Here is a 25037-nt window from a genome sequence, read left to right on the forward strand (position 1 = left end):
TAATGTACCTACAATATAATTTACCTATTGTTTAATTCTTATAAAAAAAAATAATTTACTTATACTTGACATATAAATATAGATAAATTATTTTTTACAGGCATATATAATAACAAATCAAAATGGCTAATGTATATAATAATCTGTGTGAAATAATTTACCTACAAAATTAAAGAATATTAATTGATTCTTTTTTTTTTTATCAAACAATATTATTTGATGCAAAATAACTGATTATACAAAGGATCCTTTTTTTCAATACAAAAAATGTGCCTATAATTGTTTATGAATATGGGTAAATTAATATATATTTATATATATATATATGTGTGTGTGTGTGTGTGTGTGTGTGTGTGTGTGTGTGTTATAATAATATTTATGAAACAAAAAAGGTAAAATTTCTGTATGGGGTTAATTGCCAATCATAATTAGGGTGAGTAATAATATTTATTAACATAATTAGGGTTTAGTGGCATAAGTTGTAAATATGTTGTAATAATTGGTTATATATTTATCTACATGGTAGTCTAATTGAAATTTGGGTATTATTTAAATGTCTAACATTAATTGGGTTTTTGTTTGAAAAATAGGAGTTTCAGTGTTCTTTCTCTAAGATCAACTGTATATTTTATTTGACAAGAAATAAAAATATGAACTTTTATTCATTCGTAAAAGTTAATATGCAGTCTCCGTCACACTGCTTTATAACAACCCAGGAGACCAAAATCATTACATCGATCCATTTAACTACTACGATTCTTCTTGAAAAAAAAAAAAAAAAAAAAAATCTTATTCAACCTGATATATTTGCAGTCTCCGTCACACTACTTCAAAAATCTTCTTGCACTTGTGGTAGCAGGAAGCAGCATGTTTCTTCACTTTGTCAGCCTCTGGACAAAAACACGCTTTATTGATGAGTAAACTATGAAAACAAAATAAAAATTGTACTAATTAGTTTCGATATAAACGAGGGGAGTTATTATTGTCACTTCAAAAAAGCAGCACAAAGGGGGAAGTGCTCGATGGCTGTTTTGGAGTACTATAATAACAATTTCTTACATGAAAATATGAGATACAGCATACCCAAATCAGTTAACTCGGCCGATTTAGTATCAATGAAATGATAACCACATCCAGCAGTACATTGAAAGAGGGTGGGAGGCAACTGGTAGCTGCATCTTTTGTTGCATTGAGAGTAACAAACGCTATAAGGGGTAAGGATACGGCCTATAAACGGAGGGCGGTGGGGAAGGCCGGGATGATCATGATCAGGAAGGCGGCCATTGAGACACAAAGTTTCGTTGATACCAAAGAGATCGCAGCATTCAAGAGTACAGGACTGATCACATATATGTTGGTTAAAATTGCGAAGGCGGTCTTTAAATGATGGTAGTGGTGGACTTGGAATTGGTCGTGTGGGTGATGGCAGATTGGAGCTAGCACCGTCTGTGGGTGGAGGAGGAGGACGAGTAAGGTAGGGACGAAGTCTTGGTTTGTAGTGCATTGGAAGTGTCTGCACCTGCAGTGCATGAACTAGCAGGACAAGCACTGCGTTGATCATCAATAACTTTGTAACATTCAAGCTGAAAATGGTGGTTCCTTCCATGGCTAATTAAATTGTCCGTAATTTTCAGAACTTTTTGTGGTTTGTGTGTTTGATGTTTCAAAACAACCTAGCTAGGTCTTTATTTATAGACTAATTTTACCAGGTACCATTTATACATCTTGGCAACTTAACATTATCAATTAAGGTGATGAAGATCATGAGCACGTATTTATTTTTTAGAATTTCACAAATTAATATTGTGTACAATTAGCTATCGCCAAGATCTTTGGACCACACAAGAAACAGAAAAAACATGATTTTTTTTAAATTATCGATTCTTTGATTCATGCAGCAGAGGCTCATAGGACATATTTACTTGGTAACAACCAAAGTTATTAGTATTGTTATTTTATGCTGGTGACAAATAGAGATCACAGTTCTCAACCCAACCGTTTCTGAGAATAGTTTTTGCACTTCTTGTAGGCTTTGTAGCAGGAAACAGCATCATCACCTAGCAATATTATAACGAAATTATTAGATTCGCCAATATGTATGAGAAATTTTATTTGAGGATCTTGGCATTGTCGAGTAGCGAAATAGTTCAATTAAAAATAGTATAGGCTCGAATTTGATTAAAACACTTGAGGTATATATTTTAATGAATTATCTTGTCATTGAACATTATCACGTAATAAAAATAATTTGAAACGTATGTGTCCAAATCAAGCACATAACTCTAGCACATGTATTTATATGTTTTTTAGTGTAAGCGTCGAAACGTAGGGATTAATATGAAAAGTGACTTTGAGATGCGGACTCAATACTTACTGTACCTGAATCAGTTCATTTAATGAAATGATATGCAATTCCGGCGGTACATTGATAAATGTTGGGAGGCATTTGCTGGTTGCATCTCAGCAGACATTGATGCTCACACAAAGGTGGCACAACCTTGGGCAAAGGCGTCGGCACCACCCTAGGCTGACAGCTAAGACGGCGTGGAAGACAGGGACGGCCATAATGGGGAAATTCGCAGTCGGGATTGGGAGGATAAATGGGCTGAATTTTATACTTGTAAGTCAATTTTATATTATATATTTTACCATATTTTTTGTATGTTTTTATAATTATTTTAGTAAAATTTTAATACTTTGTTTTATATTTCTAATATAGGACATTTGACCTCTTTTGTAGCAAAACGTGATCAAACGAACGAATTTTGGAGTGATTCAAATTGGAGGATGTGTTCGTGTCAAAATTTTGGCTTTTTTTACCAAACGGTTATTATTTGGCGATGGAATAAAGAAGCAGTGTGCTTTGCTAGAAAATGACGTTTCTGGGTTTAATTGCGATTTTTGGAGATGACCTCTAATGGGTTTGTGGCCTTTTGGAGAAGTGTTCAGAATATTCCAAAGTTTAAATCTAGCTATTTTGGGTCAATTTTGGAGCAAATATGGGTTCAAAATGTGGCTGTGGAGATTTTGAGCAAATTTTACTATTTAATTTAGGATTATATTTCCAATTTATTTTGACTTATTTGGTTTCCTAATCTGATTGGAAGACCTTTTTCTAGGAGAATTGAATGACAGCAGTTTAAATAAACTTGGCCGGCCCTATTTTTCCTTCTTCTCTACATGATATCTGAGAGAGGAAATTGACCAAGCTTAGAGATTTTCAGACTTTTACATTCAAGGTGTTTACAATCTTTTATTATTTCACTACAATTTCTTTTTATTTTAATTATGAATATGCGTAACTAATCTCTTTTGCTAGGGTGAGGCCATGAGCATTCAGACTTTTGAATGATTAATCAGTGGTTTAAACTATCTAAGTATCTTGATGATTCACGATCATTAGGATATTTAGAAAAGTAATTTGATGCAATTTTGGTCGGAGGTCCGTCCCTGAAATTGACGAAAGCTTCTTGTGGTTAATATATGCAAGTTCACTTAGGAGAATTCTGAAAAAAATGTGTTTAGGAGTTTGTGGGTAGCAAATGGCTTAACTTTTTAGTGGGAGAATAGGGCTATTTATAGGGGAGTAGCCTGCCCTATTTGGAGAATATTGGTTGTCCATATATGGTGAAATTGTATGAATAATTGCAAGATATTATGTAAAATAATATCTTGCAATTAACATAACAATGAATCTTAAATTAAATAGGAAAATTGGGAGTTACCTTTTGAATAAGGAAAACTAATGAAAATGGCTTGAAAACTTTGAGTTTTAATGATAAGGACAAAATAAAAGGTAAATTAAATAGTACCAGGATTGACTTTTTAGTGTAAAAATGTGGTTTTTCGTTAAAATGAACATTGCCGTGGGCTTTTCATTAAAACTTCCTTTTGAATAAGGATTTTATAAGGAGTGATGAGAGGGATTTGAATAAATACCATTTTAATCACCTTTGACTTTTCCTTGATTGAGCCGTTATTGTCTATTGCATGCACGTGAGAATCCCGGTGTACCTCAAGGGTAATATTTTCTTTTTTACCCAAAAATTCACGTATTACCTCTATAATTTTCTTGATTATTTTTAGCTCCACATATTATATATGTTGTTAACTCTTTTGAACGTGTGGTAAAAATGTAATCACCAGGGAGCACCAGGACCATAGCCATCGGTTGAATAATCGTTGGTTGTGCCGCTACTGCATTCAAAAGAGCGTAATGCATTGCATATACGTTTACAATAGTGAAGCCGCTTCTTCATTATCGGTTTTATGTTTGGGCTACTAATTATATAAAGTCCAAGAACTGCAAAGCCCAGATAAATAGAATGAACCCAACATTTGTAAAGTGAGTTGTCAAACTCCTTTCTCTTTTTAGGTCCGGAATCATTTAGCTTTAGCTATTGTTATACTACAGTATTCTACTACATTTGTAAATAAGAGTTCTCAAACTCGGCTCTCATAATTTTAAAAATAATGAGTTTAAATACTCAATTATGTTGCCAATTATATACGACTTAACCCAAATCTCTCATCACTAATATTTTTTTCTCAAAAAAAAAAAAAAAAAAAAAAAACCCAAAGAATAACCATTTAGCTGCACAATATGTAAATTATAGGAAATTCTAAAGACAATAATTTATTCTCACTCGGAGTTTGTTTAATTTTAGGTCAACAAAATCTGTATGTACAGTCATTGAGAACTGCGAATACGTTCATGGATAACTGTAAAAACACCAATTTAATACATGAAATAAGCATGCAAAGTTTTGGATTTGTTTACAATAGCTTGCAAAATATTTGTACATAAAGTGGACTGTAGGAACATTATCCTCAACCTAACTTAAAAGCGGAGACCACAATATGGATGCCTTTGGAATAATGGCAGTCTCATTTTTCGCCCCAAAGTTAGGCAGCTCTCAACTACAGACAAAGACCCTTCAGTTCTCCCCAAACCTCCACATTCCTCTTCAGTTTTCACCTTCCAGACAGTTTTTCTAATACCCCCACACGTTGATTAGGACACCCTTCAAATATCCAAACGAATCTAAACCCTACAATTAAGCCATATTAATGGCCATCACTGTCTTATTCGTCAAATATGGTTCTCAATACTTCAGGAGAATACGCTACGCTCACTCGCCCACGCTTGTATAGCTGATTTATGACCCAATGGATAGTGTTGAATTAGGAACATCACATCGAATGTCTGGTGAGGACTGGAGATTTTGGGTCTATTCTTTTGAAATAAGGTGTATGTTTCTACTTTATCCCTCTTACCCAAAGGTCCCGAAGCCAAAGCCAAGAGGACCCCTTTGAAATTTTGAATGCAATGAACAGTGTACAAATTGGCATCTCTCCAAATGGAATATAGGAAAAGAGAAAGTGTAGCAAGCTTTACAGCCCATCATTCTTATAGCTTTTTGTAGGAGATTGATTAGTTAGCAAATCAATATGGCATTCATGATTGCCATTTACCACTGAATACACCTAGGGGCTCAATGCTTACGCCCAATCTACTAGAAAAAACTTGAGTGTCACGTCATGTTACGTGGTAGGTTGAGTGATAAGTATGGTTAAAAATATAACATGCATTATAAATAGGGAGCAATTAATTGTAACAAAAGTTATATTCTGATAACAATTATGACCTATTCATTTAATGCTAGTCGAACTCAAGAGCTACTTAACTTTGAACGTCACACAAAGCTCACAAGTTATTAAACGACCGGCCAACACAAGTTATATACCTCCTACGTGGCAAGAAGTTCCCAACTCAAAATTCTCCCCAAACCACATGGTCATCTTCAAGTTCTATGATTACTACATGAAATCCAAGTCTCCTTACTTTTTACTTCTTTGTCTTTCTATTTTGGACATATTTAACTTTGGACGTAACACAAAGCTCACAAGTTATTAAACGACCAGTCAACACAAGTTATATACCTACTACGTGGCAAGAAGGTCCCAACTCAAAATTCTCCCCAAACCACATGGTCATCTTCAAGTTCTATGATTACTACATGAAATATATGTCTCCTTACTTTTTACTTCTTTGTCTTTCTGTTTTGGCCAGATTTCAAGATCATTCTCCCCAAACTACATGGTCATCTTCAACTGCTATGATTACTATATGAAATCCAAGTCTCCTTACTTTTTACTTCTTTGTCTTTCTATTTTGGCCATATTTCAAGACCTACTTAACTTTGGACGTAACACAAAGTTCACAAGTTATTAAACGTTATACTATTACATAGTAAAATTAATCTGAAATTTTGAAAAATAAATTTCCAACCATTTATACTATTACATATAGTGTCCTCAGCCGTGCTTCCGGCACCCTAAAAAATTTCTCATTTGGGTCCTCTCTTGGCCATGAGATGGATAGTTTTGTTTGTAGGAATTAGGTAGGTGGTTTGGCATGATGTTCTTGACCAAGTAATACACATCGTGTATTCGACTGGCACTCGATTGAAGAAACATAACACAATTATAATATAATAAGTAATGTGACACTCAATTGAATCAACATAACATAATTACTAAAATACATAATGTATTAAGTGACGTACCACCCAAAACACATTATTTGCTTCTCTTTTTTCTACAAGAGCCAAGAAAAATAAATAGGATTTTCAGCCAAATTACAAAACCATACACCTCCACACACATCACTCAGCTAACTCTTAATTTTCCTTCCATTTCTCTCTTTCCTTTTTTTGGACAGGGAAATTACAAAAGCAAAATTTCAGATAAGTCACACAAAACAAGTGTACTACAAAATACAAACTTCCGCGGTGGAATCTTGAGATTAAAATTCCTCTTTCTTCAGTTCAATGCAGATTCAAAGTGGCATCTTATCTTTGCTGCTACGAACTGAAAACAAATCACCGTTAGTTTAATCATAATCTCTACAAGGATGCAGGACCAAATGCTAAATTAATTAATAAAGACAGTTTTGTTTATGTAATGATTAAACATCGAACTTACGATGAAGTGCAGAAAGTTCAGAGCTCTTCAGCACACGCACCCTCTTCACAGTAGACACAAACATGCTGCAAATCAAAGATCAAGGAGCAAATTACACAACATTGTTTAATCTCACGTGCAAAAGGACACAATACGATGCCGTTGTATTCAGTTGCGGGAATCACTACATTAAGAAACGACAAACGAAAACAGTAGGATGATTTTTATGGATAAAAAGGAGAAGCATATAGTGTTTAAAGATTAGGAATCTAATGCTGCATGATTTGATAAATGGGAGATTAAAACTGAAATCATATCAGCGAGTGAAGGAATAATAATCTAAAATTTGCATCAGATCCACAGAGATGATAAGATGCTTACTGCCATGGGACATCCCCAACAAGCATCCTGTCTCCTTCATTATCTTCATAAACAAGGGTGTATTCTCCACTTCCATCCAATAAGCCTGTGATTTCTTTCTCTTCCTCTTGCTTGTTCTTGGTTCCACCATTACAGGATTCTCTTTGAGCTAAACATAAGATCGCGCAAACGACAAACACAATTATATATAAGAACAAAGGATGTATTTTCATGAAAAAGAATCCGAAAACCCCATCAAACAAATTGCAGCAAAAACCAAAACATTATAAAATTTGTGTTGGTAAAAAAGGGATTAATTTTGACCATATGAAGTAGACACTGATCTAAATCATACACTCAACTAAAAATGCTAAGAATAATTTTTAAAAAGTAAATTCACAATGTGGCTACTATAGTAATTAACTAGTGAAGATTAACTGTGATAATTACCGGCGAGAAGGCCACGGAAGAGTTCATCGACAGCGGACGAGAGCTTTTGGTAGCTGTCATAAGCACTGAGGTCCACTTTTCTTCCAATGGGGACTCCATCCATGTTAATTTTCACAAACAGACCCTTTCCGCTGGTTTCAACTGGTTTACCATTAGGATCTTTGATTTGGACAACATTTTCGGATTCGACTGCTGATTTTGTTGAGCTTTTGTTGCTTGCAAGATTCTTCCTAAATGATCGAATTGGAGGCCAACCCACAACTGGAGCAGGAGCAGTTCTGTTTTTTTAAAATTTTTTTTTTTTTTTTGGAATATCAAAAGAGAAATAATTAGCACAAATTAATTCATACAAAATCTTATACATAAATTCATACAAAACATGAGGAAAAAATATTGTAAATGTTTGCAGGGCACAAATAAAAATTAAATCATACAGAAATATGAAAGAATTTGTAAATTTGCATATAATAAATTTTTTAATTGCAATAAAAGACATCAAGAACTAAAGAATAATATAATACTGTAAGAGATAATTAAGAATCAATGACAGAGAAACCAAAACCATGCATGAAAATGGAAGAACAGATGGTATGCTTGGGCAGACCAAAAAAGAAAAACAAGCTTGATTATGAACAAGCAGCAAAAAGCAATGATAACTTCTGTGTCACAGGAAAAATTACAGAAAAAGGAAAATAATTTGACACTTCACAAAAATGGAAAAAAATAATTTAAAAAAAATAGAAAAATTATGCATGGACCACAACTTTGTCTAGTCTAGCTCCTAGCAATGAGAACTTGTGGGTGAATATCCTGTCTGAAGAAATTAAAATAATAATAATATTACACAAGAAAGTAGAAAAAGCTGGATCACCTTTTCTGAGAGGTGTTGGGGAGCACAGCTGTATTTGCAGGGGCTGGTGAAAACCCTTTATTTTCTGCATTCTGCAAGTCTAGTGCTTTAGTGCACCAGGGCTGTGACGCTTTGTTGGGGGTGACAGGCAGGTGAAGAAAAGATGCAACTTTTGCTTGCTGCTGGTAAGAAATAAATTTCTGGGTTTGGTTGGAGGACATGGGGGAAGAATAGTATCCAATAGAGAGAAGGGACTGAGACTTCTCATCTCTCTCTCTTTTCATTGACCAGTCTTGACCTGGAGGGCCAAGCCTGAGCTCAAGCTTCTTCTCCTCTGAGGAGGAGCTTCCACGGCTGCTGCTTCTCGCAATATCTCTGCTCACAAGCCAGTCTCTCTCTCTTGGAATCAAATCTAACAGTTGTGGACATGCCTCCTTCTCCTTCCTTGTACACCCCTCCATCTCAGTGGCCATATCTAAAGACTCAGTTTTTGAGATGACCCAAGTGAAAAAATCAAATCTTTTTTCCTCCCCTTGTACTTTCACACACCAGAAGTACAGATTGGAGGAACTGAACTGAGAAATGGAAGGAACAGAAAAGTTAGAGGAGATTAACAAGCTTGGCATAAAAAAGAACAAAAAGGGACGAAAGGGGACGAAAGGGTTTTACCTTACGAAATTCTTTAACCAAAGCTCAAAACTTTGAAGGCCAACATCCTCAAGTACTCAAATTGCTCACTTGGTCTCACACACACCTTTGATATCAAAAGATCTTGAGGACACAAGCACAAAGGAAAACCCAAAACCTAACAAGGGTAAGAAAAAACAAGGAGAACAATAACCAACCCAAAAACACAAAAGGGATAGGGAAGTTAAAATAGGGTGGGGATTGATGTATATGGGGTTTTTTTTTTTCTTTTAAATTTGATGCAGGCTTTAGTGGGTTCTCTCTCTCCTTTTCTTTTTTCCCCCTTGCTCTCTCTACTTTTGGGACTCGTGGGTTTTATGAGTAGTTGTTGTGAGAGGATTTTACAAAGAGTAGGCTCCTAGCATTATCCTTTTACAAATAAAAAAATGGAAACCAAAGTAAAAAAAAAGTTGAGAAATTTTTCATTATGACGAGAATACATATAGTAAATCCTGTATTTTTATATAAGTGATGAGAAATTTTACTTTTTAAATTATTAACTTTTTAACACACATATTCCATTATTTACATAGTGATACGTGATGTATCATCCCGTGTTTCGATCACACTAAAAAATCTCTCAAAAAGATATTCCCTTCACCCCAAAAAACACCAAAACAGGAAACAGAAATTAGAGCAAAACGCACGCAACCAGATCCCCTCTCTCTCAAAACACAACGTTAATAAGAGGAGGAGGAGGAGGAGGTTGTTCAACTCAGGAAGCAAAGCGTGCTGTGCTGACCTCCCTTCCTTCTGTCTCTCTCTCTCTCTCTCTCTCAAAACACTCGATGGTCTACCACGCTGTCACCAACCCAAAATGTTGTTCAACCTCATTAGCACACAACTCCAAACATCCCCTCTTTATTTGAAAAAGAGACAATGACATTCTTTGCTCCCAAAATCACTGCCCTATTTGCCTAAAGCCTAGTGCTTTACATTGCATTGATGTTAATAAAAGTCAGTTAGTACATACAAACTTTGTTTAACACAAACCCCAATATGTTTTTACCTTTTTTAGCACCGAAGTCACTTGTTGAAGTATATGTCAATGCATATTAGATTGATTATACAACATATTTTTACTTTCTTGTTTTTTATAGAGACAATATTTAGGATAAATCGCTCACGCTCACATTGGTCGTTTATGATTGTTCATGATAGGAAGACTCGACGGACACGACAACATGACGGCTAATCCTAGTGCTCCACTGGTTTACAATGACATTCTAGCTAAAAAAGTCTAGTGATTGTTTCCAACGAAAAAAAAAAGGCCTAGTGATTTATATTGAATTGATGTTAATAAAAGTTGATTTAGTACACAACCCTTGTAGATTTCTTGTTTAGCACAAAACCCAACACTTTTTGCCTTTCATTAGTGGTAAAGTCACTTGATTAAGTAGGTGTTAATTTAGGAGGATAGGATAAGCAAAGACACGTGTTATCTTGTCAGGCTTAGCTTTTGAGTTTAACAAACTAATCGGGTTACTTTTCAGCAGGCCAAGAAATTGATGGATGGGATGTTGTCTATTGGTCTATTGGCCAATTAATTTCCTTTTTTCATTTATTTATTAATTTTTAATATTATGTGCTCCCAAGAAAAAAAAAAAAGAGAGGAAAAGGATTTGCATGATCCATTGCCGGGCTTGTGCTATACAAACATGCAGATCCCATGATCTTCCCTCTCTCTCTCTCTCTCTGTTCGTTGCCAACCACACATACAGTGGTGATCTGGTGTGGGAGAGTCGACCGCAAAAACTGTGTAAACCATACACACCATAGCCGTTGGATTCGTGATTTGTCTTGGCATTTGATGTGATGCAACGCGCAACGGGACACGGAGCTCAAGGGAACTGGTACTGTACTCTGACCAGCAGCTGCTTAAAGGAGAGCTGCTTTTAAGAGAGATGGGAAGTTTTGTACTCTTACGTTAAAGAGTTTGAATAACTCGGCAATTAATCGCCTATCGGTCAGGTTCGTTTTCTCACCATAATTGGTGGTTCACCAACCAGCAAATACTGCAAACTTCATGACCAAATGATGCCTCTGATTTTTTTTTATGGAACATAAATTATTTAAAGAGAAAAACCACAACTACAATTACTTTTAGTACAATTGAAGAGAAAAGCATTTGTAGCAGTAGTGGACAAAAATTATATCCCAAATAAAAGATCATGACTAGAGTGCCCAACGCTATTAATGACATCATCAAGAAAATTCACCACCCGAAAGTATGAGTCCAAGATATAGAAGAAAATGATCATGCAAGTAATATGATCCTCTATAATAGTCTTCCATCGCCAAAGCATTTTGCACTTGTTCAAAATATAATCAATAATGAGCTTGAAATCACTCTCAACACAACATCCTTAAAATCATTGACTTTTGCAAACTTAAGCGCATCATGTAAGGTAAGAGTTCCAGTAACAAATATAGTATTCTCTCTAAGATTGTATGTCCCAACAACAATAGGAGACGCATTATGATCTTTGATGACAGAGCTTACAGCCGCTTGAGATCTCAACATCGAACTATGAAAATTAACTTTGAGCCATAGACCACGAGAGGCTCTCCACTTAATAATCTGAGAATATTTATGAAAAACAAATGATGCCCTTTGATTCTCAAATGGGAACACTGGTTTTTCATTCTAGTATTTGCTAATCTACACCAAGTAATTTAGATGAGTAAGATTATATGTTTAGATCGAATTATAACTTATTATATTTTCTAATGTTATAAAATTTGATCAAGTCAGGACATTGGAATATATTATAAATCATCATATTAGATTTCTCTACCGTTATTCTATTCATCATTCTTTTTTTTTCCACTTTTTTTTTTTTTTTTTAATGAAACTTCCATTCGTTAGAAAAACAAATATCAACAAATAATTAACATCTACTTCTACATTATCCTTCATTCAAAGTAAACATCTTTTAGGCAAGAAATGCTAACACACGTACAAACAATAGTGACTTCATTATTCTATATAATACGGGGAGCTAGGATTTGAGGACACACGTTTTTTACGCACGTTTTTGTGAAGCCCACTCCATTATGTATTTCAAATATCTGAATCGTTTATCTCTTAGATCTTTAATTAAAGATCATGTCAGACTAAAAATCACCCAAATACGAGATCATATGAATGTTGGATTAAATTTAATGTTTCTTTGTAGAACTCTATTTATTCATTTTCTTTACAACGAATGAATGTTTTAATAGTTTTGAATTTGTCTATTTTTTTTGTAAGAATAATCTATGAATAATGTACCAAAATATAAACGATTCAAATCGTTGAAATACATTATAAAATAAATCCTATAAAATAGGTGTCACTAACGCACAAAATTGTTATTTTAAACGATAACTGATCAGGATGAGCAAAAATATTCACAATATGTTATAAAGAGTGTCGGTTAATAGAAATGTTTAAGCGAAGACCTATGTTATATATACACTAGGAATTACATCATGTTTTTGTAAATTATTTTATTGGTCGGAACAAATCCATGTGTTGGCATGCATATATTTCTTCTTCCACGTAGCGACGGATCATTTTGGTCAACAAGGCAACTTAACGCAAGAAATGGCATGAATTGAAGTGATTTTGATGTATGTACGCATCAAGACCTTGGGAAAATAAATTCGTTCAAACGTACTGTTTTCTTTCTTTGAAAAAAAAAAAAACTTAATTAGATTGGAAAATGACTATTATATTCGGTCCCAATATAATAAAAAAGAAAAGCATTCCTAATAAGGGCAGATAAATTATGAGCTCATATATGAATATTTTGAATTGTAAGTCCTACACTAATAATAATGCATCGACGGAAAAATTAGCTTCTCAGTATATAGAGTGAAATGAAGTTATCAACCGATGAATATCTTCAACCATAGCCTTCAATCTCAAAGATACTTTTTTTTTTTTTTTTTTTAACAAACAATAATATCTACACTAAGGGAGTAGAGGAGTGAATTAAGTCTTTCAATGGACTTGTTATAATAATGTGGTTCAGCTTCTCTTTTGACGAGAATCGAACTTAAGATCGTTTATAAGTGAAAAAAAAATACCGTTAAACCGTAATTTGTCCAAAGATACTGTTTTTAGATATGCAAATTTTCAATATTTCCGTTTTCTTTTGTGCATCATTAGATATTTGATAATACAATTTTGAAATGTTTAAATACAATTCAATCCATGTAGTGGGTTGGTGAAAACATTTTTGTAAACAAAAATAAATTGAAAATTGAACAAATCGGCGATTATTTGCGACCGAAGTGTTTGAGAGCCATGGTCGGCTGGTCTGGTTGGATACCAGGAAACGCATACTCTGCAGAGGGTTAAACTACGAGAGATTTTTCAGTATGATCATCACACGAGATAGTACATCATATATCTCTATATAAATGATGATTTATGTATGTTAAAAAGTTAATAACTTAAAAATTAAAAAATTTCACTATTTACATAAAAATAAGTGATCTATCATCCGTATTTCCATCATAACTAAAAATTTCTCCAAAACTACCAAAGCCTATATATTAGTAGGATTTGGTAAATCTAAGACTAGACACCACGTGTCGGAACCTTAAAGCCCTTTTTTTGTGTGTCTACAACGTCGCTTTCTCCTCCCGCGTGGGGTGCACGTGATCTCTTGGCCTCCGACCAACTCAACATGTTCGACGTTTAACTCCCTCTTATAATACGGTACCACCCTCCCCCGCTTGTAGGGATGGCAACAAGGCATGTTGAAATTAAATTTGAACACCACCGTAGATGGTGGAGTCGACTATAACAATCGAAGTCAACTTGAGGTAACGGTATGGTGAGGGTATTTATACTAGTCATGAGAGAGATTTTTAAGATATGGAATCCGTATTAAAACGGGAGAATTTAAGGTAAGAATAAATATTGTGTTCATTTAGGAGGGTTATTAAGTGTTGCGCACGCCAATCACTAGATTTTAAGAATCTCCAAAAATATAAGAAACTCATCTAATTCCTAGTCGGATATGATTTCCGTGTCTTGTGGCACAAGAATGGTCAATCTCATCGAAGTCAGCTGACTTAACTTACCTTTCCAGAGTACAATAAGATGTGGTAGCATTAGGGGTGGTTTTGGTACATTACCGTACCAAAACCTCTGTACCAATTACCATACCAAATATTTGGTACGGCAAAATCTATTACCATTACCGTACCAAACTTTCGGTATACCAAATAGTTTGGTTGGTATGGTATGCCAATGGTAATTGCCACTTTGTTTTACGCCACTTAGTTTGCCCAAAATCTAATATTTTTTTAATTAACGTAGAAGTGTGAAAAATATAGAAAAAATATATAAACGCTCGTAATGACAAACTTTACAAATTTCGTAAAGAGCTTGACTTTGAAATTTGCCATTATAATCATATAAATCATAGATCAAAATTTAACCGTTGATTGTTGTTTACATTTACGCTTCATTTTTCTCATCAAATTTTGTTTTTTTTTCGGATTTTCTTTTTTGAAAACATGATCTATTAGAGGATGCAAGAAGATGAACGGTTTGTATCGTTGATATTATGTTCAGAGTTTTACGGTTAGTGAAAATATTGCTTGATGTTTATAAAGTTTTTGCAAACTATATGACATTAACTCATATTTCAGTTAACCATAAATATCGAAACGTAATATCAAAGATCCGAACCGTTCATCTTCTTACATTCGCCAGATGATCATGTTTTCAAAAAATAAAATTTAGTAAGAAGAATAAAGCGTAAATGACAATCGACGGTTAAATATAAATTTAAGGTTTATGGATTAAAATGTTGGATTTTTAAAGCTAACCTCTTTATGAAAGTTATAAAGCTTGCCACTATGAGTGATTGTATATATATTTTTTTTTTTACATTTTTTACACTTCTACAATAATTATTATTAATTTTATTAATTTTTCCCTCAAATGATTGTATGAATAAATACATAATATAATATTAATAATATTCGTAGGTACAATATACCACTAGTACTAGTTTTGGATACCAGTATCGTACCGAAATAGTATGGTACGATACAATTACCAATTGTTACAAATTTTTGGTAGTAATTTGGTATGGGATGGTTGGTATGGCGGTTGATACGGTAATTTGGTAAAAATTTCCACCCCTAGGTAGCATCACTAGTTTGTTTGAGCAACTCAATCCTATCAAAGATATTGTCTACAGGGCTGATTAAGTTTGGATGTGCCACCCCTGTATATGAACCTGTTAATTTTCTCCAAATTCAAAATCGTAGAATTCCGAACGAAAATTCCCCCTAAACGAACTAATCGGATAATAGATTTTCCATCAGGTAACTATTTTGTTGACTATGCTATTTCTTTCTTATTAAAAATAAAGAAAATATTCTATAACACTTATTGAAATTCAACTGATTAACTAGTGATCCTTAAATAAACAAAAAGAACACTATAAGCATCATATCCAAAATATCAACCATTTTCCAAATCCAAATCTCGAAAGTATAACAACAATATTTAGCTATTCTAGAAAAGTCCATGATAATCTAAAATACTCAAGCAACCAAAAAAAAAAAAAAAGAAAAGGAAATTCAATAGCAGAAAATTAAAATTCCAAAATGCTCCATCTAATGTATTGGCCACATAACATATCAGCAACTAATACTCCTATTGTGTCCATAAAACAAGCAGCAATGCTTCATGATGTTTCTCCCTCACGACCATTTTCACACAACTCTTTTAATGTTGATCATGAAAAAGTAATCAGTATTAATCATTGTATTCAATTTATTTTACTGTTCAGTAATAAAATTATAATATGAATGATTACCAATACTCACCTCATCCTCATCCTCATCCAATACATCACCCAAGTTATTTGGGTTTAGGTCTTACCATTGGAGTTGGTTTAACTAGTGAATCAAATTATAAACCAGTTATTTTGTTGCCGTTGTATTTTGTGATAATTTAACGAAAATCTTGAGCCATGGATTATGCAATGTGTTGGAACTAAAATCGGGCACCACTATGTGCAGATGAGATGCACAAACTTGAATACTTGTAAAAGAACAAACTATCGTAAGATCACCTTGTGGCATTGGTGGGATACCGACCAAAAGCTCTCCGACAGTCAAGTTAGTAAGCAATTTATGAGAATTAAGCATTAGGCAAGAAAATAGAGTATTCGATAATTGCATTATCGGAAATAAACTCTAGAATAGTGTATTTGTACTAGCCAAGATAGAGTCATTGTACGTCAATCCTTAAATCGCAGGAATCTCTAAGAATATAAGAAATTTATTTGATTCTGATCAAATCAGGTTTCTATATCTTATGAAACAAAAATGGTTAATAAAACCGAAGTAAATGGACATCGCCTACATTTTCAAAACACAAGATGTGTTGGCATCACTAGGCCGTCTGTGCATTTCAGTCTGAAAAAGCTATTAAGTCCGTAACTAAACTTACGAAGTTTACATGTTCTCATTTGTTTTACTTCAGCTTTGAAAAATCATGATCCACGCGATGGATGGATGGATGGATGGTGAAGATTCGGAAGAACAGCTCGTGATGTGGATGTCAAATCAGAGACTGTGTGCTGTTTTTATTAGAGAGATAAGAGCGACAAGAGATCGTACACGTGTGATGATGCTCTTGTGCAAAAAACATGACAAGAATTTTGTTGGATGGGAATCAGACGAGGCGTACTAAAAGCTGCCAGTCAAATCACAGGAGTCGTTTTGATGCCTTAATCCCTACCGTCTGATCTCTATTCTATTTAACTTTTATTTTGAATTAATTATTACTAATCTAATTAATTACTAAATGAATAAATTCTTAAGAATTTTTTATGATGCTTTAGATTTTAGTCCTCATAATTTATGATTATTAAATAAAAACTCATTTACATATAAATATCTAATAAAAGTTCAAATTTAAAATCTGCAGCCACATCAAAATACTATAAACCTACTAATACATTTTATTTACATCCATACCACTTTTCCAAATCCCTAAATTTATTCCAAATTAAAATTTATAGAAAAAGTGAAATAAAATATATAAACTGTTGTGTTGCATTAATTGTATCCATATCATTACCAAAAATTTACCTTTTTTGAGAGAGAGATATATATATATATATATATATATATATATATATATATATATATATATATATATATTGCATTAATTGGGAAGTAAATTAATTTTTTCCAATTATTAAAAAACATTATACTAAATCCGTATTATATATTTTGAATCAAATAACACTTCTCTAACTTGTAGGTAAATTTCATTTTACATTTTATATATATTTTTTAAAATGTAAGAGATTTGTTGATATACTTGGATGAACACTTATTATATGTTTGTTCCCATGTTTTCTATATGTTTTAATACTTTATAGTCTACATATCATTTTATTTTGCAATTTATGTATCTCAATACAATTATGTATTTTTAAATATAAAAAAGGCACTTATTTATATGATATATAATAAATTTATTTAAATCTACCTAATCAGCCTAGGCATTAGATTCCAGTGTGCCAGCCAAATAGCGTCTAACAACTTTTAGAACCTTGGGTCTAGAACAACAAATTGCTGCTTTGTTTCTCAGTAAATACAAACCAAGTTTTCTCCACGTTTTTCGGTATCACATTATGCCATCACTTCACACCACCCCAAACTTTATATAAAAACAACTATAACATTAAAATAAAATTACCATTCATATATATCCCAATCTTTGTTTATGGCATTTACACCCCATGCATACTTTATCGTGATCAAATTCAACTTTGTCACACAAACCACATTTCACAACTATAATTCCTTGGCCTATAAATTCTTTTTATTTTTAACTTTTATTGCTACATCCATCGATCACTGTTGTTTGGTATAGTTTTGCTGTGTTCTTTTTCCTTTCCTTCCCTTCGAAATTGCCCCTTTCAGTCCCAGTGTGACAAGTGTGATCATCTGACCACTCTTGGTTTGTCGATATATGTTCTAGGGTTTGTGGGGTTATTGATTTGCGATGACAGAATGGTACCCAGTTCTCACTTCTAATAAATTGTCTTTGTATGTCAGTAGATATGCGTTTTAGTAGGTTGCTAGTTGCCACAACTTTGCAATCGCAACCCTAGCATTTTCTTTTATAACAGTACTGCTTTACTCTTTATACGTGTGGAGTTATTTATCTGTAAAAATACTGTTTAACACATAAGAATTACTTAAAAAATTATCAAGAATAAAACTATATAATAAAGTCGTGTTAAATTGTGATTTGACAGTAGAAAAACGAATGTTCTAAAGAACTTCAATATTTTGCGAAGTAATGATGCATCAAGTAGCTTTTGCATAGAAAATGAAGCCCCAAACCTTGAGTCTTTGATATTTGGAAGGAGGGAATGATTGTGATCATTTGTAGCTGGCATTAGGTTGATCGCTAAAAAGTGATGTTCATAACAACCACTATGAAGCCTCTTTTGTCAATAATTAGCTTGGGCTAAAGGAGTCGATTTTATAGTGTACCATGATGCAATGCTTTCAAAGGGGTTCCTTTTTGAGAGAAAAGGCAGGTTTTTTATGTTAGAATTATTAACTTTATTAGCATTGTCAAATATCACGATTTTATGAGTTTGATGTTGTAAACACACATGAGGAAGCCTTCAAAGACAATTGAGAAGACAAGTCTTCTATTCACTTAGAACCTTTTCAATCTAGTAATAGGGCTAGTAACTGATATTTCTTTTGCTACAATACAACGAAATTTCCTTACAAAAATCTTGTCATATATATACTGATGCGCTTAATTTAAATATCATGATGCACTTCATCTTGGGTCCTAATTCCAGATTATGTCCGGATTACAATAATTAATCAAATCCCCAAAAGAATTTCTTGAACAATTTTCTAATACATTTGAGAATCATATTGTATAAAAGAATTCCAAGTTACATGTTTTCGTTCTTTGTTTCTTTTACCCATGCTAATCACTTATGGGTCTACAGTTCCGTCGTTTGTTTCTTCTATCCATGCTCATGACATTTTGTTTCATCCTTATCATCGTTTTCGTTAATGTTTCTCTTTGCCGGATTTGATTTAGTCCCCTCCTTGTATCTTTTCCTATTTCTTCGTTTCTTTTACTTATTTTTAATTTTTTATTTGTTATTAATTTTTTCAATTTTTAAAATTATAGATGTTAAAATCACCTTTAGGTAAGGCTTAAATAAAAAAAACATCAATATTTTGTGCCCTTACCTTTTTGGTTGTAATAGAAGACTAAATAGTCTTTTCACTCTCTTTTGGTTAACAAAGAGGGTTATATTAATATGTAGTTTAGATATTAAGTGTAGAGAAGAGACAGGTAGAGAATTTCTGAGTCTAGTGGTCCTCTTCCCCTTAAAAATGATAAATGCCTTGCACACCACCATTACTAAAGAGTTAATGTTGCATAATCTTTCTCCACTCAAAATTTAACAAAAAAATCACACACCCGTAATGACTGGTGAAGTGAGAACGCAGTATGCGCCGCAAGATATTATTCAAACATGCATCATCATTCATCAACAAAAAAAAATTAATTATTATGATAATATTTACTGGTGATGAACATAATGATAATACAAATTGAAACTAGAGTTTCTGAAATTGATTGAAGGGAAAGGGTAGCTGAAAAATGAGCATTTTAAATTTGCTTCAAAGTCACTACATTTCCTACCTGTTTTAAAACGAGCATTTTAATCAGTCTACTCCAAAACCACATTTCCTATCTATCTTCCTCATCAAACCTCTTTCTTCTTCCTCCTCAATCACATATTCTATGAGACTATATATCTCAAATATTTCTTGATCACGAGACTTCTCTAATCAACATATGATTCAACTGTTTGTTTTCTTTGTATTGGTTATGTAATCACAAATTGTATTTATAATGTTGCAAAATTTCAGATACGGTCTAGCAACTCGCTACTAATCAACTCCATAAGGTTTCTAGTTAGGAATGATTCAATACACCCCTCACTTGGGATACCTTTTTAGTGGGCCACTCATGAAGGCAACTCCACAACATCAACCTTTTGATTTGAGTTTCGTGGACTTGATTCAGGTATCCAAATTCGGAACTTTGATGCTTTTAAGTATATAGTCCCAATTCAATCTCAATCGAGCCCAAAGTATTCGTCTACTGTAATATTATATTAAAGTTGAATGGTTCATTGTACACTCAAGTTTTGTCTATGAACACCCATCGATAGTATTTAAAAATAAAAAGAAACTCTTATACCCGTATATAAAATTACCACAAAGGGCTTATTGATTTCTTAAGGAAACACAATTATTTTATTTGGACACCTATAGGGTTTTGAAATAAACAATGTGGTAACCAAGGGACTGATGATGAACTTTGCGACGGTGAATTTCACTTTGCGAATGATCTTTGTACCTCATATTGCATCTGGTATATAGCGAAAAGTTTGCTTCATGATATAAAAGAACCATGCAATCACATGTAGAACAAAGAATTATGCTATCAATAGAAATTGCCAAATTGAAGAGATAACCTTCATAATTGATACAAATAAAATGGGTGTCTAAAGAAAATGAAAAATGGGTGTTCAGAGAAAAATAAATTCATAAAATAAAAGAAGGGTGTTCTTGGAAGTTTAGTATTTTATTTTAGCTGTCTAAATAGATGTGTGAGAGTAAATTGGGTGTCCGGAAAAACAGGGGTATCCATAAGTGAAACTCGGGTGTACAACCACTCATTAAAGTTTTGGAGATAGTCCAATTGCCTGCCACTAATCAACATTAACCATATGTGCAGTTCAATCAATGTGAAATTTTATACAAAATGCATGAATCCAATTAGTAGTCAAACCATTTTATCTAGCTTTATCAGGTTTCTGAATGCTTCAAGCCCCCAACAAATGCATGAAAGCTAAGCTTAAAGCAATCTATACGCATTAATCCAAAAACCGAAGGAGATTGAAGAAAACATGATGGAGCACTGAAGAGTAAAGGGTGCCATTTGTTTGGCTTAGAAAACGTGAGAACTTTAATCTGGAGTCACATCCAGGAATCTTGGCTTTGACACTATTTAGGGTGTCCATGAAGAAAGGGCCCAAGAAAATGATTGCTTTTTTTTTTTTTTTAATTTTTTTTAATTTGAACTTAAGAAAATGATTGTCAAAAGAAATAAAATCGTCGAGGAAGAGAGTGCTCTTTTATTTCATTGTTTATTGCAGAATGAACATTCTTTCCTTATCCAAGTAAGCAAAAACGGATAGTCTACCTTTGAGAAAGTCTTCTTAGCATTTCTCTTCCACTTTCATATACATAATGTTCTTGTAAGGCCTTAGTAAAAAACAAGGCTTTTAGCTAAAATGGTTCATGAGATTTACATAACTCCTCACTTTGGTCCCTAAGATTTGAAATCGATAAAATTGATTCCTGAGATTGTCAACCATCAATCATTTTGATCATTCAGTGAAAAATCTCCATTAAACAAGAATAAAATGACAAAAATACTCTTATTTTTTGTCAAATCATTTGGCCTTGTATTTATTAAATTAAGAGTATTTTTTGTCATTTTGATCCTTATTCAACATAATGTTTCATGGAATAACATGGTGTACAATCTCAGAGACTACTTTGATTGATTTTAAATCTCATGGACCAAAGTGATGAGTTATGCAAATCTTAAGGACTATTTTGACTAAAAAACCAAAAAAAAATAAATTACATCTACGAAAAAATTTGAGAATCTTCAACAGTTTGTAAAATATATAAAATTTTGAATTATGTTTCTAAATTATTTAAATATTGAAAATTTCAAATTTAAAATTATAATCCGATTTGATTGATTTTGAAAAAAATAAATAAAATGAAAATTGAAAACCTTGTTTTCGATTTGATGTGTCCGAAAATCATCCTTAGCAACCGTCCACGCACCCTTGACGAAAAAGTAATCTCAAGGAGAGATAGTCTATGATGTTGGTTGGCTCAGGAAAGCTTTTGATTTCTAATTTTGTCGGTCTACCCAAGCTTATGTCAAGATTCAGTTTTACCTTATCGTTTGGTCTTTTATGACAAGTGCCTTGAAAGTAATCAAGAATGACAAAACTTTCAACTTTGTTTAATTGGGTGACGATTAACGGTGGCACGCGCGGTTACTTGGATTAGACACACAACTTTATGTCTAATCAGAATTTCCACGGGGGCGACAAGGCTATGTTGCCATATTTGCTATTGACATATTTGTTTGAGAGTTTGACAAGTAATGCATTTTCTGTTGAGAAACAGAGTTTATCAAAGGTTATTGTCCATCAATTTTTCTTCAATAGTCCGGACTACATCAGTAATAAGGAACATAAAGGATCATGATTGGATTGAGAAATTTTTTTTTTTTTTTTTTTCTTAGATGTTTGGGGCAGCAAGGTGTTGTTGGCCTCGTCTTCATATAATCTCTAAGCTCTTATCTGTGATTAGGGCCTCAGAGTGGTGTTGGCTGTTTACTACTAACTTGACTTTAATTTTCATTCAATCAGTTTCCTACACCATTGTGCCTTATTCTCAAAGTTTGGATTCTTCCTTTTGTGCTCCTAGCAATGATGGTATTTTCTCTTCGCCTTCTATATGGAACTACATCCGTCCTGTGGCTCTTAAATGTTTTTGGGACCACCTAGTGTGGTATAGTGCGTCTATTCTGCATGCAATTTTTGTGTTGTGGTTAGCCATAAAGAATAAGCTGACTACGCTTGATCGCATTAGTCAATATGTTACTCATGCCAATCTTAATTGTGTGTTGTGTTACCCTAAGTTGAAGTCTCACTTTCACCTTTTGTTTGAGTGCTCTTATAGTGAAGGTCTTTGGCGGCATGTGTTGACGAGGTGTGGGGTTCCCTAGCTCCACCCTCCTTGGCCTTTTTTTTGTGGAGTATGTAGCAACCCAGTGGCGGGGGAAAATCTCTTCCCATGGTGGTTAGAAAACTCTCGTTAGCAATCATTGTGTATTGCATATGGTGTGAGCGGAATAATTACATCTTCAACAACTGCAGGCAACCACCTGCAACATGCCTTCAGTTGATCACCAATAGGATTCAATGTCGATTGTATACTTTAAAAGTTAAGCCTTCTGCTAGTAACATGGGGTCTTCCATAATTGAAATATTGCTGATCCTTAGACTCTAAATTGTTTGATGCCTTTCCCTGCGTGAGTTAGGCTTTGATTTTTAGTTTCTCCCCTTTGTTGGTTGGTGCTTGAATTTTCCCCTATTCATATTTTGGGCCTTTATTCATATGAGCCTTTATTCATATTTTGGGCCACTTGTTCAATTGCACACTTGCGACGACAATAACATAGCATAAGTAGGTTGAAAGACTAGTCAAAACACCTAAATCAAAATTGAAAATATCACAGTTGTTCAATAATGTGTTGGGGGAGAGTGAGATCCCTCCTAGTTCTCCAAACATAATTGGATTGGGGTTTTGAATAATACGACTTTTCATTTATTTATTTATTTTTTTCTTTTTTTCATATTGAAAACAAATATTAGAATTAGAGATCGTAAACTTTTTATCATCCGGATGTTGAGCTATTTTTTTACATGATGTCAGTTTAACTACCAAGTTCAAGATAGATTCGTGTGGTTCCGCTACACCTAGGACACCAGAAATTGGACCATGAACGAAGAAAATGATTTTTCATTGTTAAATTCAGGTCTGTTTGCCTTTTTTTCTTAACTGCTACATAAGACTTGGACATTAGAGAATAGAAGGATAATGTAATATGATACCAAATGTTTAAACAAAATTCGAACTTATGTACAACTATTACTACAAAAAAATAATATTATAATTCAAAGCAGCCATTGCGGCTTGTCTGCTGCGATGACTTGACCATCGACATGAGTCTTTGGTGGTTGAGGCCCCTACTACAGGTCAGCAATCGGGCGGCGAGTGCAATTACAAGTGGCCCTTTACCAGAGTGGTGAAAAGGTGTTGAGTCATTGTATGATAGCGTGGGTTTGAACCCCATCGATGGCTAATCTAACATCTAATCTTTCAAAATCTATCGTTTGACCAAAAAAAAGAAAAAAAAACTCATATGTGACCAATACATGAGAAGAAAGATGGGATGAGGTGCAAAGCATAGACAGACATAACCAACCACATGTGTCCCAAAAAATAAAAAAAATATAGATTGGGGCTTGTTGGGCCTAATGCCACTTAATACATCCTATATCATAAACTAAGCCTAATGCTTTTGGGCCCAATGGGCCAGAAAAGCCCAAAATTGTTTTAAAGCTCAATTAACGTGTTATCGTTAATTTTTATTAATATGAGACTTTCTCTAATTAATTAAATATCTATACTATTAATCCAATTAAATTCATTCATCTTGTACTTCCCAATTCATTTTTATATCAGTGTACAATCCATTAGGTTCTAATTAGCGAGGTAGTAAGATGATTAGTCTTAAAATAACCACTTAGTGAATTACAACTTATTTTTAATTCTCCCATCATGGATGATTACACTATTTAATCATTAAGAGTGCATTTGTTTGGCCTCGTTAAGTTTCACTGAACTAGACTGAACTATTTATTAGTGTAGTCCCATGTTCGATAAGTGGCAAGACTAAATTTAGTGGGATTAAAGGGGACTCGTGTGGACTAGCCCCCTCACTAAAATGTCTTGGTGAGACCTTCTAATAACC

General features: G+C 33.5%; 1 protein-coding gene and 1 long non-coding RNA gene across 3 annotated transcripts; both read right to left on the reverse strand.

The window, feature by feature from the left end:
- Window positions 1-643: 643 nt before the first annotated feature.
- On the reverse strand, window positions 644-1660 carry LOC148694297 (uncharacterized). Its single transcript, XR_015967009.1, has 2 exons — window positions 1084-1660; window positions 644-890 (listed from the first exon to the last, which is right to left on the reverse strand). It is a non-coding gene; the product is annotated as an uncharacterized LOC148694297 (long non-coding RNA).
- Window positions 1661-6517: 4857 nt separating this feature from the next.
- On the reverse strand, window positions 6518-9745 carry LOC137739070 (auxin-responsive protein IAA26). Of its 2 annotated transcripts, none has more exons than XM_068478552.2 (6): window positions 9296-9745; window positions 8648-9201; window positions 7777-8054; window positions 7348-7495; window positions 6988-7052; window positions 6518-6873 (listed from the first exon to the last, which is right to left on the reverse strand). In XM_068478552.2, exons 2-6 carry the CDS (start codon window positions 9097-9099, stop codon window positions 6842-6844), a joined length of 975 nt encoding a protein of 324 aa, XP_068334653.2. In that variant the 5' UTR covers window positions 9100-9201; window positions 9296-9745; the 3' UTR covers window positions 6518-6841. The 2 variants fall into 2 exon arrangements, with proteins under 2 accessions (XP_068334653.2, XP_068334654.2); XM_068478553.2 differs by having other exon boundaries at window positions 8648-9196; window positions 9296-9603.
- Window positions 9746-25037: the final 15292 nt, after the last annotated feature.

Source organism: Pyrus communis, chromosome 9, assembly GCF_041283825.1.
Source record: "Pyrus communis isolate YQ-2024b chromosome 9, ASM4128382v1, whole genome shotgun sequence".
Classification (NCBI taxonomy): domain Eukaryota; kingdom Viridiplantae; phylum Streptophyta; class Magnoliopsida; order Rosales; family Rosaceae; genus Pyrus; species Pyrus communis.

What these genes read in the sequence shown, in the direction of transcription:
- LOC137739070 (XM_068478552.2), bottom strand. Translation starts at nt 9,099, where the DNA reads ATGGCCACTGAGATGGAGGGGTGTACAAGGAAGGAGAAGGAGGCATGT. An exon ending in CCCAACACCTCTCAGAAAAG is followed by an intron (nt 8,055 to 8,647) that starts GTGATCCAGCTT and finishes TTAAAAAAACAG; the next exon opens with AACTGCTCCTGCTCCAGTTG. An exon ending in TGAACTTTCTGCACTTCATC is followed by an intron (nt 6,874 to 6,987) that starts GTAAGTTCGATG and finishes ATTTGTTTTCAG; the next exon opens with TTCGTAGCAGCAAAGATAAG.